The 21476-nt window shown below is 48.2% G+C and overlaps 9 protein-coding genes across 9 annotated transcripts; 4 read left to right on the plus strand and 5 right to left on the minus strand.

Moving 5' to 3' along the window:
* Nucleotides 1-305: 305 nt before the first annotated feature.
* On the plus strand, nt 306-1124 carry ASPWEDRAFT_32921 (uncharacterized protein; the record flags this gene model as incomplete). Its single annotated transcript, XM_040833724.1, has 3 exons — nt 306-574; nt 620-848; nt 897-1124. 3 exons carry the CDS (start codon nt 306-308, stop codon nt 1122-1124), a joined length of 726 nt encoding a protein of 241 aa, XP_040683356.1.
* A 55-nt stretch (nt 1125-1179) lies between these two features.
* ASPWEDRAFT_177419 (Zn(II)2Cys6 transcription factor domain-containing protein) lies at nt 1180-2384 on the minus strand (the record flags this gene model as incomplete). The annotated part of the gene is made up of 2 exons (XM_040831651.1): nt 1180-2262; nt 2316-2384. The coding sequence occupies 2 exons, from the start codon at nt 2382-2384 to the stop codon at nt 1180-1182; spliced, it is 1152 nt and encodes a 383-aa protein (XP_040683357.1).
* Nucleotides 2385-2607: 223 nt separating this feature from the next.
* Nucleotides 2608-3196, plus strand: ASPWEDRAFT_188128 (uncharacterized protein). Its single transcript, XM_040832204.1, has 2 exons — nt 2608-2730; nt 2786-3196. Exons 1-2 carry the CDS (start codon nt 2666-2668, stop codon nt 2970-2972), a joined length of 252 nt encoding a protein of 83 aa, XP_040683358.1. The 5' UTR covers nt 2608-2665; the 3' UTR covers nt 2973-3196.
* ASPWEDRAFT_55285 (uncharacterized protein) lies at nt 3140-6283 on the minus strand (the record flags this gene model as incomplete). Its single annotated transcript, XM_040838188.1, has 9 exons — nt 3140-3384; nt 3416-4068; nt 4111-4257; nt 4300-4616; nt 4666-4717; nt 4760-4865; nt 5189-5486; nt 5531-6009; nt 6061-6283. 9 exons carry the CDS (start codon nt 6281-6283, stop codon nt 3140-3142), a joined length of 2520 nt encoding a protein of 839 aa, XP_040683359.1.
* A 295-nt stretch (nt 6284-6578) lies between these two features.
* ASPWEDRAFT_733232 (uncharacterized protein) lies at nt 6579-8222 on the plus strand (the record flags this gene model as incomplete). Its single annotated transcript, XM_040839310.1, has 6 exons — nt 6579-6648; nt 6695-6735; nt 6778-6804; nt 6847-7016; nt 7260-7474; nt 7515-8222. 6 exons carry the CDS (start codon nt 6579-6581, stop codon nt 7952-7954), a joined length of 963 nt encoding a protein of 320 aa, XP_040683360.1. The 3' UTR covers nt 7955-8222.
* Nucleotides 8223-9228: 1006 nt separating this feature from the next.
* On the plus strand, nt 9229-12345 carry ASPWEDRAFT_122311 (glycoside hydrolase family 31 protein; the record flags this gene model as incomplete). Its single annotated transcript, XM_040829148.1, has 4 exons — nt 9229-9938; nt 9993-10397; nt 10451-10621; nt 10671-12345. The coding sequence occupies 4 exons, from the start codon at nt 9229-9231 to the stop codon at nt 12343-12345; spliced, it is 2961 nt and encodes a 986-aa protein (XP_040683361.1).
* Nucleotides 12346-14360: 2015 nt separating this feature from the next.
* On the minus strand, nt 14361-16908 carry ASPWEDRAFT_294655 (uncharacterized protein). The gene is made up of 7 exons (XM_040833287.1): nt 16747-16908; nt 16012-16699; nt 15773-15960; nt 15488-15667; nt 15083-15428; nt 14939-15015; nt 14361-14876 (listed from the first exon to the last, which is right to left on the minus strand). Exons 2-7 carry the CDS (start codon nt 16526-16528, stop codon nt 14646-14648), a joined length of 1539 nt encoding a protein of 512 aa, XP_040683362.1. The 5' UTR covers nt 16529-16699; nt 16747-16908; the 3' UTR covers nt 14361-14645.
* A 509-nt stretch (nt 16909-17417) lies between these two features.
* ASPWEDRAFT_188133 (uncharacterized protein) lies at nt 17418-18899 on the minus strand (the record flags this gene model as incomplete). Its single annotated transcript, XM_040832205.1, has 1 exon — nt 17418-18899. One exon carries the CDS (start codon nt 18897-18899, stop codon nt 17418-17420), a length of 1482 nt encoding a protein of 493 aa, XP_040683363.1.
* On the minus strand, nt 18853-19934 carry ASPWEDRAFT_46437 (uncharacterized protein). Its single transcript, XM_040836759.1, has one exon. The coding sequence runs from the start codon at nt 19924-19926 to the stop codon at nt 19207-19209; it is 720 nt and encodes a 239-aa protein (XP_040683364.1). The 5' UTR covers nt 19927-19934; the 3' UTR covers nt 18853-19206.
* Between the last annotated feature and the right edge of the window lie 1542 nt (nt 19935-21476).

Consider the following 21476-nt stretch of genomic DNA (forward strand, 5'->3'; position numbering starts at 1 on the left):
GACAAAGAATCAGTTTCAAAAAATAAGCCTCGAAGAACAAGCCTCAACGAATAAGCCTTGATGCTTGGCCGCGGGCTCGGGTTCGCTGTGCATGCTATAAAGGTCGATGATCGACAGTATCACAGCCTTGTCAGACTGACTATTAATAAATAGATAGAGATGGAAAGATATAAGAGATAAAGGTTCATGCCCGCTTCTATTCTATTCAATCATCAAATTCTATTCACATACGATCAATAAGAGATAAAGGGTCGTTTCCACTTCTATTCTATTCAATCATCAAGTTCTATCTTCATACTATCGCCATGTCAACCTCTGATCAAGGCCTCGCCATCGCCCAGATCGCCTTTTACGCGGCCATCTCCATTCCTGCTCTCTACTGCCTCATTTCTCATGGCCGCCATGGATTGATGGGCTGGATATACGTCCTGGCCATGTGTGGGCTTCGCCTGGCCGGCAATGCCATGTCGCTCAACGCCTACCACAACCACGAGATCAGCCCATCTGCCTCGATCATCAACGGCATTGGTCTTTCGCCGTTGTTGATGGCGTCGCTGGGATTGCTTCATGAATCGTATGTTCTTATACTATATACTTGCATTCATAGCTAATTGTTCAGGAACCATTCTATCCAACACACGCTATCGCCCTTGCTGGGTATGCCAGGAAAGGTTGTCACGCATCTTGTCGTTGCCGGTGGAATTGCTCTTGCAGCTGCCAGCCATGGAAAGGAATCGCTTCTCCGAGGCGGTCTTATTATCTTTGCATTGGGCTGGACCATGGTGGCTGGACTGGTCTTTCTGTCCTACCGAGGAGGCCATAGCCGCAGAGTCCTTGATGAGAAAAAGGTAACAAACCACAGTCAATTGATAAATGATGCATGCTGATCTGTATAGCTTCTTCTTGCCATCACGGTCGCAATGCCTCTCATCGGAATCCGCATCATCTACTCAATCGCGACCGTATTTTCTAGCTCCGGCATGAGCGGCGGCAGTCTGGCGGTTCGTGTCATTCTGGGGGTTTTGCCCGAGTTTCTCGTCATGATCGACTATGTGGCCGTGGGCATTGTGACGAGGAATCTGGCTCGTGATCGTTCGGAACAGAAGACTGTGAATGGGGCATAGTATACTAAAGACTAGAACAATATGATCATGACACATATCTCATTAAATAAATACACTAAAGACGACCAGGATCGGCAACTGGCATGGGAATAGCTTCAGGATTGTCAATCGTAAGATGCAATGGCCAGGCCATCGCCCACTTCCAGTGTAGAGGCATGATACTGTTGATACCCCGGACTTCTCGTTCGGGAATTCCACGCAGCCACCAGGAATCCTCAGCCCCTTTGACCAGCGCGAAGAGATATGCTAGAATGACCAGGGCGCGTGGTCTTTTTTCTGAAACAAGCTGGATGAAGCAATGCGTAAACACGGCTGGGAAGGCAGAAAATCGCTTGCGGATGTCAAAGTCAGATTCTTTCCGTTTTATGGCATTCAAGTTGGTCTCCAGATAGGCAATGGCGTCTTTGTACACATCTAGTAAAGACTCATCCATATCCTCTTCATCCCGGTGGCAGTGAAGAAGAAATTGGAACGGATTGTCTGGACTCGAACTGTCCTTCCCCGTGCCATGGACAATCGGCTGAGCCACCAACAGAGGGAAAATACGCGATTTGGACTCGATGAGCTGATCGTAGACCATCCGCAGCATTGTCCGGATGCCATGCGACATGTTCATCCACAGCAACGGAGGCTCGTACGGCTCCATCGGGGCCTCCGCGCGGAGAGTCAGCGTGTACAGCGAGATAAGAATCGTATTCACACAGACCGACTCGCTGATCGTCTCCGCCAGATTGGCCGTGATCGACCGGTGATGCTGCAGCGCTTTGTCGATGTGGGCCTGCTGGACAGGGCGCAACTGGTCTGTTTCATCTGGCCTCAGCGTCGCGCGATGGACGGCCGCGAGGGCCAGCAGCGTGTGCAACAGGGGCTCGTATTCAAACGCCATCTCGGGAACGTCGATCGCCCACATGGCTCGCACGGCTGGGAAATGCGCCGAGCTCAACGTGGCTGCTGTTTCAGTGGCATAGTGGTGCATCAGCCGCAGGTCCGTCGTCTGGATGGAGCCAAAGTCGGAGGACGGAGCATCGCGTCGCGCTTTTTTCGCTCGGGGATCGAAGCGACGGGCCTCAAAGGAGGGATATTCACAGGGGACGTTGTGGCGATGGCATCCGCTGCATTGGGGTTTGTTTTCATCGCACTGTCGAATTAACAAGGCTGACAAGGCTGAAGGATGAAGGACAAGAAAACTACCTTGACTTTGCGGGTCTTGCAGCGCAGACAGCCTCGAGTGGATTTGCGGTGGTTCAAGTGGGGAGGCATGAGGGCGAAGCTCATCGGGTTCGGGATGTTGTATAGAAAGAGGAAAGGGCAAAGAGTGAAACGAGGGGCCAAGGGGCCGTTGGAGAGGCAGTGAAGCTTTTCGCTTTCGGGTTGTGCGACTTTTTGGGATGCACAGCCTGGATGGAAAGGGAAGGGATCGGCAGGCGACAGTATATATCATCCAGTATTCTCATCACCATCATCTCATCACAACCATAATCATCTCTCAATCTCAATAATACTCTCTCTCCGTCTATCTCTATATCCCACTTAATATCACAATGGGCCTCATCAAAACTGGTGTTATGCTGGCTGGTGCCTACGGTCTCATCAAGACCAGCTCCAAGTACGCTCTCCACTTCATCTACAACATATGATATAATAAAACTAATGACAATCAGAGCTGCCAACGACTACCAAGAAAAGAAGAACCAACAATCTCATCAATGCACCTGCCATCACGACCACCGATCCAACAACTATGCTCCTCCCAGTCACCCTCCCCCCGGCTACCATGAGCCTTACGGATACAACAACCACTCGCAACGACACTACGAGCCATCATATTATTCGGGCTCAAAGCAATAGTCGTGTTTATTAGGCAAGGAGTTGACATGGGATGGGATTATATTGCATCAGCGTTTACATTACTGGGTTCACATTGTTTCTGTCGAGATGTCATTCAGCGTGAAAAACCACCTTTCATTCTAAATCATTCTAAACTTACATTCCTCCTATTTAAAGTATATTTACTATTAAATCGCTTCATGGCCATGTGTTTCAAAAGGCAGTCCAATGCAAATCACTCCAACGGCAATCCACAACGCGGCACTGGCGTAGATCGGCGCAGTCGTGAATCCAATCTGTGACGATACCAAACTGGCAACGAGTCCTCCCAGTCGCAAAAGTGACGCTGCTGTTCCGGTCCCTGTGCCTCTGTGAGGGGCAGGGAAGGACTCGGGGGTAAAGGCATACATGACGGCGTATTCTGATCTGTTAGCTTGAACCGACAAGATCTAGGTCGGACTTACCAAAGTTGGCCAGCAGTGAAGTCACACAAGAGAAAGCCAGACTGGACGTCTCATCGCTCACTCCCACATACGCGAAGAGAAAGACACCAGTCACGACAGACGAAATCGCCATCATCCACCGTCGACCAAGACGAGTGTTGACCAAAACTGCAGCAGACAGTGGTCCAACGATTCCAACAGCCGATGTAATGCAGTAATTGCGATACGTTAGATCAAGAGAGGAGTCCTGAGTGAACTTGGTGGCCAGATACGAAGGCAGAAAGTTGAAATACAGAGGATATGCAATGCCAATCGTCAACCAGATCGCCCAGATAATGACTGTATGGATGGCCAGTTTCTTGGTTGCAAAAAGAGCACGATAATGAGAGCCTCGAAAGGCTTGCAGGTTCTCCTTGATAATCTCTTTGGTGGATAGAGATGCTGGCTGGCTGGCTGTCGATGTGCCCAGACGGGCATCGATCTCTTGTAGCATGCCAATTGTCAACGGTTCTGGTTTGGCATTCTGTCGTGCGACGTAATTGACTGCATCAACAGCAGCCTGGTCCTTGCCTTTGGATAGAAGATATCTAGGTGTCTCTGGCAGTCTGAAGACAAAGATGCGACAAAAGGTGAAGACGAGTGATAGTCCTCCGATGGTGATCAACGTATATCTCCTGCTGATGTTAGATTGATACAGATAGATCAGATGTACTTACCATCCCATATTCTCTCCCCGAGGACAAGTCGCTGGAGTTGCATCTGTTGGACAGCTAAAGTTGGCCAGGAAGACCCAGGCAATTAACGAAACAAACAGCTGGCTCAGATTCCACCAGGCAGAAAGTGCCGTCAGAAGATATTGATGACTATCTTGTCAGTCTAGCCAACTATCGGATGTTATTCCTTACCTGCCAGGCACGAATTCCAAAAAAATCATCGAGTCGACAGGAACATTTCCTCCCGCTGCAGTGCCAATCACAGCCCACAGCGCACTGAATGCTATGAAATTCATCGATCCAGCAGCAGCACAGAGGAAGATGCCAGCAATCAAAAGAGTGCTGTTGAAAGCAGGTCGACGACCGATCAAGTCACTGGAAATACCCCAGAAGGAAGCACCCAGAATGAGACCGACATAGTATGCAACGGAGCTGTAGCTGACCTGCACGATGCCAGGGAATTCGACTTCAATCGGAGGTTGAACACTGCCAATGCCTTGGGATGCAAACTACTTTATTAGCATTGCTGAGATATATGATATATAGAGAAGAACATACATTGTCGACAATCCATCCAAAGCCAGTCACCACAAACAACTTCAATTGGAACCTGCATCGTCAGATACATCCATCAAAGAGGAAGAGCACTTACTTTCCCATGCCAATCTCATCCATGCATCGTCCAACCACTTCTGACTTGAGACGATATGCAGCAGTGGTCGACGAGCCATAGAACTGTTCCACCGACTCATCAACGGCTGTTCCTTTGGCCACATCCTCCGAGATTTTGCCTTCTACGGACGGGCTTGGCTTTTCGTCTTTGTGAATCTCCATTTCGACTGTCTTGCTGTTCAACTGACGAAAGACAGAACGTTGAAATACTATTAGGGCTATAGGATGATCACTGATAGACCTCCCAAGGTGGAGTGGAGTTGATATCGAGTTGACGTTGACCCCCACTTACGAGACAACGGATACAAATGGATAGAGATAAGAAATCTTGATTACTCTGATATAGCATACATGTAGACATAAAACAATTAAGCCCTGGCAACAAGAGCAGGCGTCGACTCCAATGGACTCTCCTTCTGCATCTCCTCCTTGTACTTGATTGCCCGGCCATAACTCTCATTGTACGCTTGGGTCACCATATCCTGCACAGTAATCGGCGGATACTTGGCCTCTTCGCCTTCCTCTCGACAGTTGGGCAAGCACTGGCAGAGATAGTCTGGATTGCCGCTGAAGAAGAACGGAATCGAGTATCGCTCGCGACCAGACTTGTTGATGACGCGGTGGGTGTTGGACTTGTACTTGTCGTTGGCCATGCGCATGAAGAGGTTGCCCAGATTGACCACGTAGGCACCGGGTACGGGTTGGACCTGGTGATGTTAGTGTTATTCAGACATCGGGATGGTATACTCACATCCAGCCACTGTCCGGTAGGCGCATCTAGCACTTGTAGACCATCGACCTCATCTTGAAGCAGCAGAGTCAAAATGCCAAAGTCTGTATGCGCTCCGATACCCCGGCTGAGCTTCTCATCAGCGTCTTTTGGCTGTGCTGGGTAGTGGAGATATCGCATTGTCGCCACTTTCCCATCAGTCAATGGGTCGAAATAGTTTGACTCGACATTCAACGTCAAGGCCAACACAGATAGAACGTCTTTAGAGAGAGAAGACACGGCATTGTAATACTCCATCGTCGTCTTCTCAAACTCGTCCTTATCCTCGATGCCCTGAGGCCATTGATTCGGACCACTGTTGATCTTCTTCTGCAAAAAGTACGGATGGTCCTCTGGGATTTCTTCACCAATATACAACCCCTCCTTTAGTTCAGGAGAAGTACCAGCTTCCAGCATCTGCGACCGGAGAAGCTCATAGCCGCGGTGGAAAGCATTGCGATCTGCAGCCGGTCAGTTGATAATGTTCTTATCAGTGCGGGGTGATACGGTACTTTTGTCAATCTTCATCTTCTCCTCCAAAGGCAGATCGAAAAAGCGTTTGGCACAGGCCATGACACGGCGCTGGAGGTCCAGAGGCACGCTGTGGCCGGTGATCTGGAAGAAGCCGTTATAGTGGCAGCATCGTCGGATCTCGTCGACCAGCTGTGCTTTGGCCTGGTTGTCTTGGCCGTAGAAGGGAGAAAAGTCCAGAATGGGGGGAGCGGCAGGAGACATTGTGATGATGATACTGATGATGATAGAGTCAGTGTATGGAGTTTTGCAGCGAGATATATCCTGTGTGGATACGGAAGAGGGGAAAGAGAACCAGAACATTCTGGAGATGTCATCGGAATGAATGCCGATGCATACTTGACATCCCATCGAGCGAAGATGGAGGGTGGGGGTCAAGGATGGGGTGATACGATGATAAGATATGGAATGCGGGGAGAGTGTATCTATACAGATATGGATAAAGTTGGTATATTTGAGATGAATAATAACCCCATTCTAGTGTATATGTGCAGACAAGATGAATATTTCTGATCCAGAGAAAGTGAGCGAAAGTGTCGCTATTGATGTCGAGGGCGAAAAGAGTTATGGTATGGTTCTGAATATGTATTCTACTATATTCTAATGCTCGAATAGTCCGCAAGGTGGATGTCTTCATTCTGCCTCTTTTATGCCTGGTAAGTTCATATCCATCTGTATAGTATCAAACTGACTTTTAGATGTACTTTTTCGACTGCATGGACCGGGTATGTCAATATATCCTTTTGATTCTGGTCTGACTATCGTAGAGCAATCTGGCAAATGCAAAAACAGACGGATTGGATGAAGATCTCCATCTTCAGGGAAATGACTATTCTCTGATGGTTCTTCTCTTCTATATTCCATTTGGTCTCTGTGATCTGCCATGGAATCTGCTGATCAAACGATACTCTGGTCGTATCATGCTGTCTTTTAGTAAGTATGCCATCTATTCCATACAATATTCCTGCCATGCTAAGAGAACCAAGGCCTTCATAATATCATGTAAATTTGAGATTTGATCATATGTTTGCGTTTTTTTTCTCGTAATACAATTGTCTATGGATTTTCCTGGTGACGAATTCAGGATCACCTCATCTAACCCCACGGGATAACTACCCTGGAGCCTTATTACAAAATCAAATCCACTTTTACACACCACGCTAACTCGAACAACCAATAGTGCCGGTGAGACAGGATATATGCCTTGTCGAGTGTTATCTGACCACCAAGTTCCAAATGTCATCTGGTTTGAAGATGCTCTTCGCCACTATGGTGTCCACAGTTGTATTCGACTGCATCTCCTTGTCCCGGATATTGACAAGGCGGCCGGGTTTCTCATCAATGCGAGATCGGTGATTGATTCAGGACCACATAGAATCGGGAATGCGGAGGACCGTGAGGACTTCCCACAGCAGCGGCTTCTATCTCCGAACAGAAGACTGGAAGTCTCCACTCACAAATGACTACTCATCCGAAGACGCGGTGTTGGTTGCAGTCTCACCGCACCAAAAGGTGTCATTTCTCCCTTTACCAGGCTTACTTGATGCACCGATCGAGGATGCACCGATCGAGAGCTGGCTGGACTGTGCTAGCGATGACGCCATGTTACTGCTTCACCTTGCTTGTCAAATCTCCTATCTTTACGCTCATGCGCCTTCCCTGAAACAGGGATCATTTGGCGAGAAGATGAAACCTGAACACCAGCAGTTCCACTATGATGTGCTGGCAGGGATGGATACGGGCACTGTTCCGTTTCGACAGCGTCAACGTGCTATTCGAGATGCATTATTACAGGGCCAGTATGGACCTTGCCAATCCTCGGCATCCCGAGACAATAAGGACCTTTTTAGTTTGCAAAATGACGTGCCAAGATAAGGCAAGGAGCTATTCCCTTCTGAGTCGGCGGGTAGAAGTATGTTGCCATTTCGTTTTATCAAAAACTTCAGATGGTGGAATTGACATTGACTATCACACGGGTTCAGAGACGGTATCCAGGCGGCATGCAGAAGATCATGGATGGCATTGGGCCGACCTTCAAGTCAACCCTGGTCGGTTTCTCCAAAATGTACTCTCGTAGAATTCAAATGGAATTCTTCCATACATACCTTTGATCGGATTCTTCACGATATAGTTTATACCATGTCAAGGCAGGTACAGTGCAGCAAGGTCCCTAATTCTAGATTCCATTTAGCTCTATGCCTACCGTCGGGTGATTTCTCGGGCAGATTATAGCGACTGATGAACTCTAATTCCAACCTCGCCCAACCATAATACCACGAATGGCGCCACCGCTTGCCAGTAGCTGCATTGCCAAGCGCAATGAAAAGAGGCTGTGCATAGCAATGGCTTAAATCTGCGGGCAAGCGGGAGCCCCGTGCTCCTCCACATACTGGGCCACACTGGGGTTGAACATTTAGATAGCAATGAGGAGATAGATTGAATGATTTAATAAGATGCATATACAGATACTACAATTCTAAGCAAATTGCATATCAAGCTCTTCTCTTGTAATAGAGCGATAAACACTAATAATCAATGTATCCGCGGCGTGGTCCTAACAGGAACATGGCAAGCTTTCTCATAGCTCTGGCCAAGAGAAACCATCTACAAGAGAGAGTGCTTATATCCGAAAATATTCCCTAACAGTTCCTGAATTCCTCCGAGTATCCTCACAGATTAGCAGCATTTGATAGGTTCAACGTACAACACGTGTGCATGGAACAGCGATTGGAATCCACTAGAATACGCGAAAGGAATCCCGCCAAGATGCAAGCAGGCAAAAACACAAATTCTTCCCCCCGCCTTGGCTTTTCTGTGGTAACTTTCTGGGGTTCCGATATTTGTCCATGCCGATCAGTGTTGATCACTTCTGTCTTTGGGGCTACTTGTATCATATATTCTTGCGCACCTAGGTTTCAACAATACCCCTCACGATGGTTGGCCAGTCTATCGGTTAATTTGTATGGCGTGCATATACTTGGTTTGCTGACATCGACTACCGATATCCCTGTGTACGATTCAGATTCGGACTAGATATATAAAAATGTGCGTTAGTCCCCGTGGAATGCAACATCCCAGCTATTGATCACCTCTTCATTCTTTCTTTTCCCTTTCCTTTTTTTTTCTTCTCCTGCACTTAGTGTCCAGCCATGGGCAGTTCAAGTGCCTGGAAGGTCTTGCGCGGTCTTTCTGCTTTCTGTGCTTTGGCTCAGGCGCAGAGCCAGACCCCCTCGCCTTCGTCATCCGCCGCCTCATCTTCGGCCTCAGCTCAGTTCACGATTCCTGCCAGCGCCAATTCCGCTCCTGCTGTCATTCCTTACGTCAAAGACCCTCAGGCTGTTGACGCCCAGACCGTCTGCCCTGGATACACTGCTCTCAACGTCCAGAAGACAGAGGCTGGATTGACAGCTCTGCTCTCGTTGGCTGGCAAGCCGTGCAATGTGTACGGTACCGATATTGAGCTCTTGAACCTGACTGTCGAATACCAGACTACCGATCGTCTGCATGTTGAAATCGTGCCGACTTACCTTGGCCCCCAGAATGCAACCCAATATGTCCTCCCCGCCAGTGTGGTGGCGAAGCCTGTGGTCGAGCAGGCCAATGTCAAGTCTGACTTGGACTTTTCTTGGACCAATGAGCCCAGCTTTGGATTTGAGGTGAAGAGAAAGTCGACAAACGACACTCTTTTCACCACCAAGGGAAAGAAGATCGTCTATGAGAACCAGTTTATTGAGTTTGGCAGTCCCCTGCCTGAGAACTACAACGTCTACGGACTGGGCGAGTCGATCCACTCGTTCAGACTGGGAAACAACTACACCAAGACCTTCTATGCTGCGGACGCTGGTGCCATTGTTGATGGGTATGAGCAAACCCCCCTCCTGAGCACCGTTTATATTGGCTAATGCATCCCCAGAAACATCTACGGTACTCACCCGTTCTATCTGGAGACCCGTTACTTCACCACTGGTCCCGATGGAAAGCCCGTTTTGGTGACCGGCAACGTGACTGACACAAAGAGTAACTACACTTCTTACTCCCACGGTGTCTACTCCCGCAATGCCCACGGTCAGGATATCTTGCTGCGCCCCGAGGGCATCACCTGGCACCCTATTGGTGGTAGCATCGACCTGTACTTCTTTTCCGGTCCCACCCAGCCTAAGGTGACAACCTCTTACCTCAAGGCTGTCGGTCTGCCTGCTTTGCAGCAATACTGGACTTTTGGTTTCCACCAGTGCCGGTGGGGATACAAGAGTTGGCAAGAGCTTGAGGAAGTTGTGGGCAACTACACTGCCTTTGGAATTCCTATGGAGACTATCTGGTATGACACCGCTTATGGATATGCGGGTTTATGTATATGGCTGACAACCGTAGGACTGACATCGACTGGATGAACCGCTACCGTGACTTTGAAAACGAGCCTACTGGATTCGGCGATGCCGAAAGTCGGGCTTTCCTTGAGCGTCTCCATGCCAGCGGTAGACACTATGTTCCTATCATTGATTCCGCTATCTATATCCCCAACCCAGAGCTGGAGAGTGATGCGTAAGTATCTCTCTATACATGCATAGATCTACTTGCTAATGCCTTCCAGTTACCCCGTCTTTGAGCGCGGAAACAACACTGGATCGTTCCTGAAGAACCCCGATGGAAGCTTGTACATCGGTGACGTCTGGCCCGGATACACCGTCTTCCCTGACTGGCTCTCCGAGGGTGCTGAGGACTGGTGGGTCGAGGAATTCTTGAGATATCACCACATCACCCCATTCGATGGCGCGTGGATTGATATGAGCGAGATCTCGTCCTTTTGCGTTGGAAGCTGCGGCAGCAACAACCTCACTCTAAACCCCGTGCATCCTCCTTTTGCTCTTCCCGGTGAACCTTCCAACCTGGTTCTCGAATACCCTGAAGGATTCAACGTCACCAACAAAACCGAGGCTGCCGCCATCTCTGCTTCGCAGGCTTCCTTCTCTAGCGCTCATCCCGCCACTTCAACATCTTCGCCCACTGACTACCTCCGCACCACTCCTACCCCTGGTGTCCGTGATGTTAACTACCCCCCGTACGTGATCAACAACGTTCAGGGTGCCCTTGGTCGCGCTGCCATCTCTCCTAACGCCACACACGCCGACGGCACTCTTGAATATGAAATGCACAACCTGTGGGGTTTCGGTATCCTCAAGGCCACTTACGCCGCTCTCTCAGCCGTTTTCCCTGGCAAGCGTCCCTTCATCATTGGTCGTTCCCAGTATGCCGGTGCCGGTGCCTACGCTGGTCACTGGGGAGGTGACAACTGGTCCAACTGGCCCAGCATGATCTTCTCCATCCCCCAGGCTTTGCAAATGTCACTTTCTGGTATTCCCATGTTCGGCGCTGACACTTGCGGCTTTGCCTATAACACCGACATGGAGCTGTGCAACCGCTGGATGCAGCTGAGCGCTTTCTTCCCTTTCTACAGAAACCACAACATCCTCAGCGCTATTAGCCAGGAGGCCTACCGATGGGAGTCTGTTGCTGAGGCAAGTAAGACAGCCATGGCCATCCGCTACCAGCTCCTGCCTTATATCTACACTCTCTTCTACCACGCCCACACAGAGGGAGAGACTGTCATGCGCGCCCTGTCCTGGGAGTTCCCTAATGACCCCTCCCTTGCTGCCGCAGACCGTCAATTCCTCCTCGGTCCGTCCATCCTCGTCATCCCCGTTCTTGAGCCCCTCGCTACAACTGTTGACGGTGTCTTCCCCGGTCTGATCGAGGGGACCGAGAAATGGTATGACTGGCAAAACAAGACCGCAGTCCCTGTTCCCACCGTGAAGAACACAACCATCGAAGCTCCCCTCGGCCACATCCCTGTCTATGTCCGTGGTGGATCCATCCTGCCCCTCCAGCAGGCTAAGCTCACCACCACCGAGTCCCGAAACACTCCCTGGGATATCCTGGTCGCCCTTGACAAGGACGGTAAGGCCTCCGGAGACCTGTACCTCGATGACGGCGTCAGCGTTAAGCCCAACGCCACTCTTACCGCTGAATTTACCGTCACCGGTAGAAAGCTGAGCACTGTCCTCAACCACGGTGGATGGGTTGAGACCAACAGCCTGAGAAACGTTACCATTTGGGGTGTTCAGAACGCCGCCAACGGCACCGTCAAGCTCAACGGCAATGCTGTTCCCCGCCAGAATGTCCAGTTCGACCAGGCTAAGCAAACTCTCGTTGTGTCTGGATTCAATGCCTCCGCCTGGGCCGGAGATGGGTGGACTCTCCAGTGGTAGACAGTCCATTGAGAATTCGTGCACACATTGTCCGCAATGACTTTATATGTGAACAGGAGAGACACTAAATTGAACGTATAGAATGTTTTACTTTGATACTTTGATACTAGACAGTAATCATTTGATTCAATGTCATTTACTTTCATTCCACTATCGTAGCGTAGCTAGTACTGACCTAAATGCATGAGCGAGGATGCGAAATCCTCGTTAGAGCGTCAGGAGACGGAACCCCGAAAACCATAACATGGTAGAACAAGTTAGTCACTAACAGAAAAGCTGTCGACGGTATTCTACAATCAAGAATAATACAACACCCGACCTAGACAGTACTGAGTTGTTTCTTTTTCTATACCGAGTCAAGCAACTCTGTGTATTATACAGCTTAGAAATATAGTTCTACCGCTAATATCACTAGCCCTACCAACATCCATGCAGATCATGCCTCGAATATATCGAGAAATAAGCACCCCAGGGAAAAAGACAGAAGCAGCTTCCTGTATAGCTTCGTTGAACTTAAGTATCCTTTTGCATACACATCATTCTTCTTTTCCAATTAGATATCCAAAGATAAAATGAAATAATATTCCCATAGAACACCCCCATGCGTTTCAATATGCAACGGAAAAGAAAGTCATTAGCGTACAGGCCCGCAGGTATTAATTATTAACATTAAAGTATGACTCCAACTCCAACTCGACCGATCAGACAACCATCTTACATGGGCCCATCGCCCAGCAGCTCTTCCTTCATCGTTCTGTCGCGACGGTGGTGGAGCTTCTTGTACCTGGTCTAGATTAGAATTGTGGGTCAAGATAAACAACAGGATAGAAGATAAAAGAAAAAAAAAAAAAAAAAATGAGCACATACTGTCGCAAGATCTTCTCCTTCCATCCAAGGTGACTAGCAGAGCTGTTGGAAGAAACCACCGAGTCATGCTCTCGGGGCTGATTGTCCTTGAAAAAAAAAGTAACCTCAGTGGCGTCGACACTGCGAGGATTGCGCTCCCGTGGCCACCGGTTTGTACCGTAAGGGCCGTCACCGAGCGGGGGGATTGGAATCATTGTGGATTATGATTGGTTGGTGTGGTACGGATTTTGTATTGTGGTATTGATGTCCGTAGACTGTAGAGGAATGAGAAACTGATTGTGATGATGTTTGGTCGAGGTGGTGGTAATAGAAATGAGTTTATATAACATCTTCCTCTTCATCGTCTAATATATTCCTGGTTAGACCTTTGTTTGGATTTTTTTCCTGTCATGAGAACCAAACCAAGGGGAACAAGGATGGCTGCCAAAAATATCAAAACGGCACGTTCGATCCGAAGGTCGGTGGACGGACTAGAACCATGGTGTGATGCTGCTAATCCTGCTCTGGGCTTAGCAGTGACAGCTGATCGCCACTCTTATCAAAAACCCTCATACTAAAACTTTTTTCCTTTGACACCTTGATCTAACTACACGACGCCGACTTAACCGGATAGTCATAGACCTGGCCATCACATGGATTATAGATTTTTTTTGGCTCTTCCTTTACCTGAGAGAGCTAGCTTTGAGCGTTTTAACTGGAACAGTAGCTACATAATCAACAATAAATCTCCGCGGAATGGATCATCGCCACAGCACTTGTGCTGCCGCTATGATTGGCTGCGATCGGAGATACTTCCATCGTGTCATGGTACGACCAACTCTATAGATAAGATCGAGGCAACGTCAGATGATGCTTCGTATTGAAGTATGAGGGGATGATGAATACGTCAAAATTAAATAGAAGATACCTGTTTGTTGAGCAGGATTCAGACATACGAATTCATCATTTTGTTGTCATGATGAAGTTTACCGCCCACTGAGACATGCTCGAGCCACATATTATGTGTCGTTAATGGTTAGTAAGCCTTTGCTCTTTAAGCCATTAGAGCAGATGTTAGTATGCATAAGCGAGGGGCAAAAACTATACCTTTAGTCACTCGAAGTATTATAGGCTTATCTTCCTAGTGGTCTAGTCCCTACTAGAAAGGCTACTTGAAGTTTCGAACATGCTGGAACCCCAGTGGTTAAGCGGAAAGGTCAATTCAAAATCATTGGAAATCGTATGCTGCGGTCATAGTCATTGAGAATCTTCGAAATAGGAAATGACAGAATGATAAAGCCCGGTAGCGAGCTGTTCTATCGAAATAAGGGAACAAAACAAATTCTCGGTCTAATGAGACAACGCAACACCCCTAGCAAAGATCATATTGATGCCAGGATTATAACGACAGAGTGTGCATAGACCGAATAAACAGTCCTTGCCTTCCTGGGCGATCAAATAGACTGCTGCCTTTCCCTTATCAAATCCACCTCAATAGCATACCGCAGCCCTTTATCTTCACTGCTCGAGTTATCCTTGAACACCTCATCCATATTCTCCAGAGTCCTTCCTTTTGTCTCAGGGACGAAGAAAAACACCCAGACAAAGGATAAGATGCAGAAAACTGCGAAAAAGGTATATGCTCCGTATCCAGTATTCTGGACCAGCGGGGGTGTAATAAGGCCCTGTATTATCAGTTAGATAAGGATGATGCTGGATGCAGCGTTGAGAGGAACCAGTGACTCACAATGATAAAGTTGTTTAACCAGATTGAGCAGGTTGACAGAGCAACGCCTTTGGCTCGTAGAGAGGATGGGAAGATTTCTGTCGTAAGTATTCCCTTAGCATCTCACTCACTTTGACATCTGCCGGAAGTCTTCAAAGAGCTTACCAGATGGCAACGCCCAGGCAACAGGCCCCCACGATGCCCCAAAGGCAACCATATAGACAAGCAGAAGCGCAACACTAGCCCAGCCCTCTGCCCGGAACGATGGCCAGTCGTGAGAAAACAGGCCAACCAAGACGGCGATAATCATATGTGAGACGCCCATGACCAGCGCACCTGCGAGGAGCAAGGCTCTACGACCGAGAGAATCCATCGTCCAGACACTGGTGGTCACGCCCACTAACTGTGCGACGTTGACCACGCCCGACATGACCAGTTGCATTTCGTAGTCTAAGCCCATGGTCTCGAACAGAGTGGGGGAGTAATAGATGAGTGCGTTGATGCCGATGAACTGCATCACAGATCCAAGTTAACCATGTTGATATATCCATCAAGGCTGTGGCTACTGACCTGCTGAAAAAAAGAGAGGACGATTCCAATATGCGTTCTCTTCCAACAGCCCTTCTTGAAACAATCCGCCCACGAAGCCATCTCAAGCAGAAACGTCTCCTTCATGCTTCCGCCCTGCAGGTGCGGGTGTCGCTGCATATTAGTAGCCTTGTGAAACCGGACTTCTGCCTGAATGTCGAGGAATTCCTGCTGAATCCGTCTGTCAGAAACAGGCAGTCTTCGGAGCTTAGCGAGGCTTTGAAGTGCCTCATCACTGCGATCCTTTGATGCAAGCCATCGCGGAGAAAATGGGAGCATAAACACCCCAATCATTAGGATTGTGCTGGGAACCATCTGGAGAAGGAAGGGTAACCTCCACGCCCATTCGCCAGCAATGTACCGAGTGCCGAATGTAGTCCAAAAGGCAATCACGATTCCTAGCACAATGCTGAATTCTTCCATTACCAGCAGTGTACCACGGCATTCAGGAGGACCTGTGAAGGAATCAGCCATCTATTATCCAAGGAAATATGAAAGAGGCATACTAATTTCCGAAATATAAACGGGAGCAACCATCGACATCATCCCAATCCCAACACCACCAATCAGCCTCGCAACCGTCAACATAGCATAATCAACCGCTGCCGTCTGCAGAATAGCACCGATTGTGAAAATAGTTCCCGCCACAAGAATCGAGTACCGTCGCGAGATCCAATCCGCAACCCAGCCCTGGTTAATCGCCCCAATCAGGGCGCCCAGCTCCAGCATCGCGGTCATGAGTCCTTTATAGAACCCAGCACCAGACGCATCGGGTGATACCTCTGGAAACCGGTTGAGGAATTGGTCCATTACCAGGGTGACTGAGATGACGCCTTGGTCGTAGCCGAAAGAGAGACCTCCTAATGTTGCGCATGCGGCGCAGAGAGATATGAATGGGTTTGATGTGAGGCCTCGTAGGCCGGGAGGCCCGTATGGCTCTATTTCTCCTAAAGCTGGCACTGTCTCTGCATGGTGGGCAACGGCCTCGCTGTCTTTGTTATCTTTGGCAGTCTTGGTGTCCATCTTTGCCTGATGGAAAAGAAATTCGAAAGAAGGGGGGCAAGGGGATGAACACAGAAACCAAATTCCACTGCTAGTGTATGTTATGTGACATAGACACTGGCATAATGAAGATACAATGACAGATTCAATGTGGTTTATATAGTTCGTTATCTGGCAGACCCATCGAGTACTCTTTTGCGGGGTCAAAATCTGGGGAAATCTGGAGAGAACCCACTTACTTCTCTGGTGATTGGCTACGAGATTTCTTGGTTCGAGGCGGGGGACGGCTAAACGTAATGACAGCCGGCCTTTCAAACGCCGAAAAGGCGCAACGCCAAAGCCATAACAGGAAACAAGGCACAGGAATCCGACAGGGCAATCAACTCTAATTTAGATGCCTCGAGATGATTGGGCCTGGCTGATAGCAGAGTTTCATATCCATCTGAATATCGGGAAACTCTTTCCGTGGCGTGAAACTTTAAGCAGGAAAGGAAATTCTTTCCTCTTTATTTCCTGATAAAACCAAGAATTAATGCCCACTGCCCTCAGCTTGGCGGCTTTTCTGGCGGCCCGACTTGCGTGGTTATTGCCGATTCGAATCTCACGACATTAAGGTCTCAGGGACAGAAGACCAAAATCGACAATTAGAAAAGAAGGTATTTTTGATGTATTATTTGGTTGTCACTGTATCTACGTGGATATGAACGTAGTTTTTATTCCGATGTCGAAGTGTACTATGCAAATGAGTAGGGCCATCCACTGCATGTTTTATCAGTCGCCAAGAATGTGTTTAGTAACAGATCGCTAAGAGAACCACAATAGGCAGTAATATTTCTCGATTTATCTGTAGTATTGTATCATGCTATTTTGATTATGATATTCATACTGGTAAAGGAATACCTTCAACGTCCTACCCTCCCTGAGTCACCTCATCTCTTGACTCTTCTAGAACAAGCATTGCCAGTCTTCGTGCCACGGCAGGCATGCCCATACTTCGCCAAGCTTGATATATCCGAGGATTCCTAGGGGAGTACAATGGATTTGACATATGTTGTGTGTCAGGATTTTTCGCTGGCGGGTATTCATCCGAGGGTTCTGGGTCTGCGAGAAGGAAAAGAACGCCAGGTCCAGCCAGAAAATCCGGCCGATCAAGGATGACGATGAAAGTTTTATATGTGTCACCAAACCAGGGATTTTCAAAGCTCGATTCCCGTCTCGTAGAAGGGAAAAGCCGCATTTTTTGTCTTTGTGGTGGGGTCCCACGAAATAGTGTTACCGTTTGGATTGCACCTATCTTCATTCCTGGGTGAGTGTTGACAATTTCACGATGGGTATTCACAATATGGCCTATAGATGAACGTGAGGAGCGGAAGCCAAAGTAGATCGACTTTTGGGTGGGAAGGTTCTCCAGCATAGTGGAGGTGAATGCTCGTGCGATTCCTTCTAGATCTTGGGCGGAATGCGGGAATGAGACATGGATGATGTATTGAAGGTCTGGGTCTGCCACTGCAGAGGGTGTGGTGATTGTAACAGTGCCATCTGACGGTGATGATACAGTGAGACCATCAAGGAGCGAGGATTCCGCTTTTTCGTCAATCGCCTCACGATCTCTGGGTGAAATAGGCTGACTGGAATCGTATGGCTGTCCCTCATCTTCGTCAAAACCATAATCAAAATCGGAGTTCATCAGACGGCTTCTGTTGAACACATATTTGAGATCACAGCTCAGATCTGCGACTGCATTGCGCAAAACCACCACAGTCTCACTTCGTTCAAGAGATAGATCCTCGTCTTGATCCACGTGAGGAATCAAAGCCCTCGCGTATGGCGGGGCGAATGTATACCGCGAGCGGACATCCACCTCTGTCTTCTGCGGAAAACACCGATTAAAAGTCACCCACAACGGACATGTCCCATCGCCCTCTTTTTCATTGGGGCCCGCCCAGCTCTGGCGGTAGCTATCTGATCGGATCACTATCAGCAGTCCCTGAGGAAGTCGCTCTCCGTCATCAGGTACAATTTTGGCAATCCCAGGGAAGAATTCATCTCCTGGCCTGAAACGCTTGCGGTGGGCGATTTCTCGTCTCTGATGCTCCACACAGGCGAAAGCATCAGGTTGAGGCGCGTAAATCTCAAAGCAGGGCTGAGGCCAGAAGTCAATCTGAGTGGATAGATAATTGTATAGAGCAGTATGATCTGGATCCAAAGGGATGGTGCTGTAAACCTGAAAGGCGAGTTGAGGAACTTCAGCCCAGTCGTCCTCCGGGGGCACTTCTTCAGGATGAGTAAATTGGTCTTTGAGCAGTGCAGCTGGCTGCCCAGCATGGTCGGTGTAGCGGTGGTGTCTCAATTCATGCTTTGGCCCTCGGGCTGTTTGTTTGGGGCGTGCCATTTTGTCTTTGCCTTGAGAGTTGATACTAGTGAAAAGGGGTCGCAAAGGACGACCGTATCAGATCGTGAGGTGTTCAACACTAACCAAATTGGGATTTTCTTCGTTCTTTCCAAATCTGGAAGTGGGGGCAAATGATACTCGGATTTGGTGAAATTGATCCTACATACTATGAGCTACCAGAAACAAATTGCCATGCATTTTAACGGTGGCAATGATTCGTCATGAACGAATGAATGCTGTCTGGGCCCCGTGTATCAATATAGTGATTGACATCCTCAAGGTAGATAAAGCACTGAGTGGACTTGATTTACAGCCCCGCAATCGTAGCAGGAAGCGCCTCCATCCCCTCCAAAAACACATCAAACTCTTTCTTCACTTCCTCCATGTCCTCGTCAATATCATCCGTCCAGCGATAAATGTAAACAGTCTTCATGCCGGCCTTCTTCGCTGCTCGCAGATCATACGCGTGCGCTGCAACCATCACCACTTCTTCCGGTTGAAGCTTGACAAGCTGTAATGCTTTCTCATACGCTTCAAGATTAGGCTTATAGAGCCCGAGTAGCTGACTGGAAAATAACATGTTGAAAGTCAGACCCGAGGAACGGACAAGGTCAAGCTGAAGACGAGTGGTCCCGTTGGCGTGGACGAACACTTCCAGGCCGAGATCTTCTCGGAGACTGCGTATTGCTTGTTGGACTTCTGGCCAGGGGGGCTGGAAGTGCCATGCTTCGATGATTCGCTTTTTGGTGTTGATGTCAAAGTGAGATACGTAGGCTGGGTATGACACGGTCAGTACAGCTTCGAAGACACGCGCCAGGGTGATGTCAATATCCTCGGGTGCGAGGTTTTGGCGGAATCGCTGATCGTTTTCGAGGAAGTATTGTCTGCGCCATTCTAGAGCAAGCCCAGACGCTTCGGCTTCGGGAATCGATGAGGGCAAAGACTGTACGACGCTGGCGTGCCAATCGAGGCACGTGCCCATAAAGTCGAAAAAGACTGCCTTGGTTTTCGTTTGTTTAGATGACATGATTGTTTGGATTTATGAATATTGAAAATATTATGCAGAGAGCTCGAGAACGATTTAATGGTGGTTTATATCTTGATATGTATACGTTGTCTTGATTTATAATCATGGGGATTATAAATAGACTGGATGGCAGGGAATCACGATTAATTCGTAACGGCATGAAACTTAAATTATATAGATCTCCATTGATTGCTTATATTACATGAACATAAAGTTAATTTGATGTAAACACTCATTTTGCACCAGCAATAGCATCCAGAAACAGTTCGTCTGATAAAAGAGTTATGAATCAAAAACTCTGATTCGCCCATCCAGCGGAGCTCTGCTGCATCTACGCGCCCAGCATCCTACCATAGCGTTGTGATAGCCACTGAAATTTCAACTGCGCCCGCTTTTTCGTCTCACAAATTCTGTACTTCCAAGTCATTTTCATCATTGTACCATCTTTGAACACGGCAACATGGGATCCTCTAAGAAAGCTGGCCTGCGAGCAGGGCTGCGTCAAAAATGGAAAGAACTTGGTGGAAAACCGAAAGAAGCCAGCAATCAGGTTGAAAGCCACAGCAGCAAGAATAGTCCGGCTAGTAAATAAACCAAGACAGCTTCGCGATCTTGTGGGCCCCAGTGTCAATAGAAGGGGAGAGCTATGCTCTCCGTCTTCTTCATGAACAGTTGGGAGGCAGCATAACAGACTACCTACCTATTATGTGAAGATCCAACTGATACGGATCCTCAAGCCTGTGGATAAGATAGAAGGTATGATGATCGAATTAGGGATCCTAACAGAGAATGTCCCGTATGCCAATCCATAACCGGGCACAACCGAGTGGGCCTGCAAGACTCCGATGCAGGATATGCAAAGGGATCCGAACTCGCACCTGAACCAAGTGTCGACCCATACCAACGTCGTAATTATTTGCAGACAATATGCAAGAACGGAACATAATGAAGACTGAGCTGTCATATCTCAATGATTTGGATATTTATTTCTCCACATAGCAGAGGTGCCTTGTTATGCTAGCCTTTGGGGCATATATAGGTGCATTTTTCACCCTGATATACGGGTATCTACATCCTGATAATAAAAGCGAAACTGGGTATAGAATTTTTGAATAACATGCGTATGTATATATCATTTTGACTGTACAACTGGGGTGTTTTTTTACAAGATTGGTTTCAGATAGATGCATGATCTTGGCTGTATACTGCCTACCTACATACATAGTAGTATGCATACACAATGCCACCACCCAGCCTCATAAAATGAATGCAACAAATCAATTTCTCAGATACCACAACTCCATTTATCTCCGATAAAGTCTCCACACCATATTCAGCGCTAAGAATGAAGATTGCCAATCAATAGTCAAATACAAGCGAGTCTGAAGAGAAGTTGCATGTTTGCCAGACTATACATCAAGTAGTAGTGGATGGGTGACAGTGGCAAATCGGGCGCAGAGGAGAGGCTACCTATGTCGGCAGGTATCAACAACTTAAGCGGGCTAATGCAGGTGAAATGCAAGCATTCGGCGCCCAACTGGCGGGGTAGT

Source organism: Aspergillus wentii (genome assembly GCF_001890725.1).
Source record: "Aspergillus wentii DTO 134E9 unplaced genomic scaffold ASPWEscaffold_10, whole genome shotgun sequence".
Lineage (NCBI taxonomy): Eukaryota > Fungi > Ascomycota > Eurotiomycetes > Eurotiales > Aspergillaceae > Aspergillus > Aspergillus wentii.